This window comes from Ictalurus punctatus, chromosome 6, assembly GCF_001660625.3.
Source record: "Ictalurus punctatus breed USDA103 chromosome 6, Coco_2.0, whole genome shotgun sequence".
NCBI lineage: Eukaryota > Metazoa > Chordata > Actinopteri > Siluriformes > Ictaluridae > Ictalurus > Ictalurus punctatus.
The window spans coordinates 15,544,301-15,550,300 of NC_030421.2; the positions used below are offsets into that span (position 1 = coordinate 15,544,301).

Here is a 6,000-nt window from a genome sequence, read left to right on the forward strand (position 1 = left end):
GAATGTGTGAATGCGATGACGTCACCATGCGTTTTGGCCCAAATCTGCTCCGCCAAATATTGCGGAGTTTTACGTTAATTTCTACGATCACAAAATCCTGGAAGGACTGAATGAGACTTGTGAAGAAAAAAAAATGTAAAAAGACTGAAAATAAATTGTACAGATATTCAAACAGTTTTTCTTCAATAGCTTCCTCACTGTTTGATCTACACTTAAAGGGTTTTTGAAGGTGAAGTCACACTCGTTCAAACTAAAAGGGTCCCTAGAGTCAGTTTTTACCTTTTCTAAAGCAAAGAAATTCAATTCATACAGCATTTCCTGTCTTGACTTACCCTGAACAGAAAAGGCTGCCAGCTCCACTGCTGTATCGAAGGGACATTCTAACCTGGGTTTAATCACAACACAGTTTTGTTAGCTTCCTATTCCTGTGCATGATTTCCCCCCCCCATAGTGAATTAACCAAATATCATGTTATATTATGAGGTGGGAAATTGATAGTTGAGGCATGTTGGATATTTAAATTTCATGTTTGGTATATACAGCACCCTCCACTAATATTGGCACCCTTGGTAAACACGAGCAAAGGCGGCTGTAAAAAATTGTCTTTATTGTTTAACCTTTTGTTAAAAGAATTTTTAAAAATACTCTGCTCTCATAGATATAACAACTGCAAACACAACACAGGTTTATCAAAAAAATCTTTGTTAAATATCAGTGTGCAACAATTATTGGCACCCTTTTAGTCAATACTTTGTACTACCTCCCTTTGCCAAGATAACAGCTCGGAGTCTGCTCCTATAATGCCTGATGCGGTTGGAGAATACATGGCAAGGGATCTGAGACCATTCCTCCATACACAATCTCTCCAGATCCTTCACATTTCAAGGTCCATGCTGGTGGACTCTCCTCTTCAGTTCACCCCACAGGTTTTCTATGGGTTTCAAGTCAGGGGACTGGGATGGTCATGGCAGAACCTTGATTTTGTGGTCAGTAAACCATTTTTGTGTTGATTTTGATGTATGTTTTGGATCATTGTCCTGCTGGAAGATCCAACCACAGCACATTTTAAGCTTTCTGGCAGACGCAGTCAGGTTTTCATTTAATATTTGTTGATATTAGATGGAGTCCATGATGCCATGTATCCTAACAAAATGTCCAGGTCTTCTGGTAGAAAACAGTCCCAAAGCATTAAAGCGCCACCACCATTTATCTCAATTTTGCCTCGAGCCTATGGCTAAACCCCAAATTACGTATTAATAAGTCCCCTTTTTGTTGGTCAGAGTGGATCACGAGGGGGCTTAATACACTCGGTGATCTTTATGAGAGTGGTGTGATGATATCTTTTGAAAAATTGGTTCAACATTTTGGGATCCCCAGATCTCAGTTTTTTAGGTATCTTCAACTACGCCACTTGCTCTGTACAATTTTTGGGAGTAGCATGCACCCCCCTAAAGCAGCAGATACTCTGGGAGAGGTGATTTCTGCTTTTGGAAGAGGACATCAGTGTATTACTCCTTATTGATTCAGAGTCTAGGGGACGGAGTCTCGACCACTCAAGAGATTATGGGAGAAAGATTTAAATTTGAAATTGAGGGAGAGTGGGCTAGGATTTTAAAAAATATAAAAACTGCATCTAGAGATGCAAGGGTGCACCTTATACAATTTAAGATTTTATATTGGTTCTATTGGACCCCCTCTAAATTGTATAGGCTTGGTCTTAAAGACACACCCACCTGCTGGCGATGCCATTCAGAAGATGGAGACACCACCCATGTTTTTTGGGGGTGTCGTAAGGACCAAGAATTTTGGTTGAAGGTGCAGAGCTTTCTATGTGAGGTATTGAACACTCAGATCTCGTTCTGCCCTAGACTCTGTATTTTGGGAGATGGGGAGGTCATAAAATTGGAGGATAGGTACAAAAAAGATTGGGTTTTGACCAGTGTGATGATTGGTAGGCAGGTTATTTTAAGGGGATGGAAATCAGATGGGAGCGCCTTCGTTTCCAGAGTGGTGTGTGGAGATGGGGAGGGTGGCTGCCTTTGAGGAGGGGTCGAGCAGAAGGATGGGAGTTGGGAATTCCTTCAGGAAGAAATGGAGCAGTTACTTGGTGTTTTTGGGGGACTCTCGAGGAGGGGCGGTGGAGAGTATAATTTAGAGTTTAGTCTATGATCATACTTGATTATTGTATTTTCCTTTTTTCTTATTGTGTGCATTTTTTTTATTATTATTATTATTTTTTTGGATATGTCTATTGACCACAGGGGTGTTCGTGGGGGGACCAGGGCGGGGTGGGAGGTTGGTAGGGGGAGGGGTTATAGTGGGGATTTATGTTAAAATAGTTTGATTCATTATATATGATGTTTGTCTCTTTGTGTTAACTTGTGAATCAATAAAAGTGTTAATTACAAAAAGAACCACCACCATATTTAACTGTGGGCATGAGGTACTTTTCCATATGGCTACCTCTCTGTGTGCACCAAAACCACCTCTGGAGTTTATTACCAAAAGATCTATTTTGGTTTCATCTGACCATAGAACCCGATCCCATTTGAAGTTCAAACAAAAACATGAAGATGCTCGAGTTTGTTTTTGAATGAGAGTAGAGGCTTTTTATTTGAAACCCTTCCGAACAACTCGAGATGTAGGTGACTTCGTATTGTAGTTTTAGAGACTTTCTGACCCAAAGACTAACTAACTTCTGCAATTCTTCAGCTGTGATCCTTGAAGAATTTTTGGCCACTCGAACAGTCCTCTTCACAGTGCATTGAGACAATATAGACACACGTCCAATTCCAGGCTGATTCATAACATTTTCAGTTGACTGGAACTCCTTAATTATTGCCCTGATGGTGGAAATGGGCATTTTCAATGCTTTTGCTATTTTCTTATAGCCACTTCCCATTTGTGAAGCACAACAACCTTTTGCTGCACATCACAGTTATATCCCTTGGTCTTACCCATTGTTATGAATGACTAAGGGAATTTGGCCTATGTGTTACTTCATATTATACCCCTGTGAAACAGGAATTAATGGTTGAATAATTTCCTGTTCCAAGTCACCCAGGCATACTAAAACAAATGTAAAATATCAATGGCAATATACTTAAAATATATTTTTCTCATATGAATTCATAGCGGTGCCAATAATTATTGCACACATATTTAACAAAGTTTTTTTTTTTTGATAAACCTGTGTTGTGTTTACAGTTGTTTAATATCCATGAGTGCAGAGTATTTGTGATTTTTTTTTTTTAACAAAAGATCAAAAGGTTAAACAATAAAGAGAATTTTTCACAGCCTTCTTTACTCATATTTACCAAGGGTGCCAATATTAGTGGAGGGCACTGTATATTATTTTTTATCTTTGTACAGCACATTGGTCATCTGTTATGTATAACTGTGCTTTATAAATAAAGTAATAAAAGAAAGAAACTATTTTTCTTTGTTAGCTACATGCCTAAGCCCCTGACATCACTTCAGCAGGGGTTTTAAATCCTAGATAAAGTCATATTAGCATGCCAAGTATGCATGTCCTAGCATGAATAATTTACAGAGCATTAAAATGTTAAGGCAACACAGTCCTCCAATTATGATTAAATAGAGGAAAATAAATACATCATAAAAGAGAGACATCTGGTACAGAAAAATTACAAACACTGCTTATGGATGTAAATAATTAAAACATTTTTCCCCTGAGAAGCTCAACACCAACACATGCACAATAGAAAACAACCACATTAATGCAGCAATCTCTACACTATAGGGATCTTCAGAAATAAACTGGGCAGCAGTACAGGGAAAGTGTAATTAATTAATTTGAATTAAAATACAGTAAAACATCTGAAGGCTTTTGCTTACTTGCCACTGAGGATGTCCTGCTTCAGCTGCAGCACAAACAGGTATCTGCGAAAGAGTCAGAAACGGTCAGTCTGGAAGCCCATTTTACAATTAAACAATAATTTAAAGTGAAAGTAAAGCAGAAACACACCGTGTTAACTCCTCGTGTAGGTTGTTGGGCTCGGAGGAATAAAACTTAACCCGCATGTGGAGACAGTACGGAGGACCGACTGAAGCACAGAAGACAAACAGAACAAGTCAGAAGCAGGAAGGCAACTAATTTTTTTTTTAAACAATTGTTTGCTTTTGTTTGATTAATTATTTAAAGCAGGAAAATGATTTCTAGTTAATCACAAAGACCTCTATCCTATTAAAGAACTGCAAATCAGCACTATGTATGGATGGAAGAAAGAAAGAAAGAAAGAAAGAAAGAAAGAAAGAAAGAAAGAAAGGGAGGCAGAGAGAAATAAAGAACGAAAGAAAGAAAGAAAGAAAGAAAGAAAGAAAGAAAGAAAGAAAGAAAGGAAGAAAGGGAAGGAAGGAAAAAAGAAAAAAAGGTAGGGAAGGAAGAAAAAGAAAAAGAAGGGGAGAAGGAAGAAGGAAATCATGAAATAAAAAAGAAAGAAGAAAGAAAAAAAATGGAGAGAAGGAAAGAAGAAAAAGAATAAAAATCGAAAGAAAAAGAATGAAAGGAAAAAAGAGGGAAGGAGGAAAGAAAGGAAAGAAGGAAGAAAGAAAGAAAGAAGAAAAAGAAAGAGGGAAGGAATGAATTAAGAAAGAAAGAGGGCAGGAGAGCGTAAAAAAAAGGATGTATGGATGAATGGATAGATAGATAAATGAATAAATAGACGCTATGTAACAAAAATGAAATATTAAAATATTCCGGAGTTTAAAACGGTATTGAGGAGAACATTACATGTTTTAGGAAACAATAAATACAAAGCAAATTTTTAAAAATCTTTAATAAACTAAAACACACTTGCAGACTCAAATTGCTGAACTCTTTATACTGGACATGACATGACAAATGACCTCAGTGCAGGACTTATAAAAACAAAATGAGCTAGAGGTCAGACTCATGATGAGCGCTGATGGATGTAAAGAGAAAGTCAGAGAGTCTCCTGTAAGAAGTCCAGCTCGTTCTCTTCATTCACACACAGCTCGGTCCCGTTGAGTCCTACAGGCACATGATCTAGCAGAGTGTTGTTGTTTTTTTCCTTCAGTAGAGCATGAGCCACTCTAATGCAAGCGCAGGATATAATAAAAAGGAAATCATTTTAAAAATGATGTTTCGGAGACAGTGCAGATAACTTACTTTTGACTTGCTTTTTAATGCTTTTCGTCACATCCAACCAGTGCTGCAAAGACATAAATAATCAGACGTCAGTGCATTAGATCAGGAGCAGAATCAGAGAAGCATTCTGCACGTGACATTTACAGAATTACTGTTCTGACACATGAGTAGAGGAGCAGGCAAAGAGATAGAGAGAGAGAGAGAGAGAGAGAGAGAGAGAGAGACAGAGGGAGAGGAAGAGAGAACTTGTGCTGATGGAGACCAAGCCTTCAATTCTTCCGTCTCCTCTCCCCCACATTCCTTTCATCAGTCTTCCCCTCCCTCCCCCTCCCGCTCTCTCTCCCTCCCCATTCCGTCCAACACACTGACAATTAACTGATGTGTTACCTCATTTGTTTTGTATTTTCCCAATGTCTGCATCAAGCAGAGTCTCTATATTATAAAAGAGGCTCGGCATAACCTCTGACATCATTACACAACAGCACTGTTGATTTCGATTCTGAATGTTCAGAAGGTGTTGTTTAATTGTCTATAACAGTACAGCTCGGTAGTTCTGGCTGCGAGTAGTTCAACACAGGTTATACATTAAGGTTTCTATTTTAACAGCTAATACACAGCAACATGTGGAACGGATTCTCAACAATCAAATACACGGAGTCTCCAGTGTCAGTCTCCTTTGTAACAGTCAGAGAGCTTCAGGATGGACGGCTTTGCGGTTTCTCGGGAACACGACAAAGCTGCAGTTTTATTTTGGTCTTCAAGAGAAAAAAGAAAGAGAGAAAGGAGGAAAGAAGGAAGAGAGAGAAAGAATGAAGGAAGGAAGAAAGGAAATTACGGAAGGAAGGAAGAGAGAGAAAGAAGGATGGAAG

At 38.5% G+C, this 6,000-nt stretch overlaps 1 protein-coding gene across 10 annotated transcripts in view; it reads right to left on the reverse strand.

The window, feature by feature from the left end:
• epb41l5 (erythrocyte membrane protein band 4.1 like 5) overlaps nucleotides 1-6,000 on the reverse strand; it is a 58,605-nt gene that overhangs the window by 37,821 nt on the left and 14,784 nt on the right. For all 10 annotated transcript variants that reach the window (XR_008396551.1, XR_008396550.1, XM_017469298.3 and 7 more), the window contains exons 4-7: nucleotides 5,153-5,195; nucleotides 3,989-4,067; nucleotides 3,859-3,903; nucleotides 333-385 (exon numbers count right to left, since the gene is read on the reverse strand). Coding sequence is in view for 8 of the 10 variants with exons in the window: in XM_017469298.3 (XP_017324787.1) it covers nucleotides 333-385; nucleotides 3,859-3,903; nucleotides 3,989-4,067; nucleotides 5,153-5,195 (220 nt within the window). In the remaining 2 variants the exon portion in view is untranslated. The remainder of the gene's footprint in view (nucleotides 1-332; nucleotides 386-3,858; nucleotides 3,904-3,988; nucleotides 4,068-5,152; nucleotides 5,196-6,000) is intronic.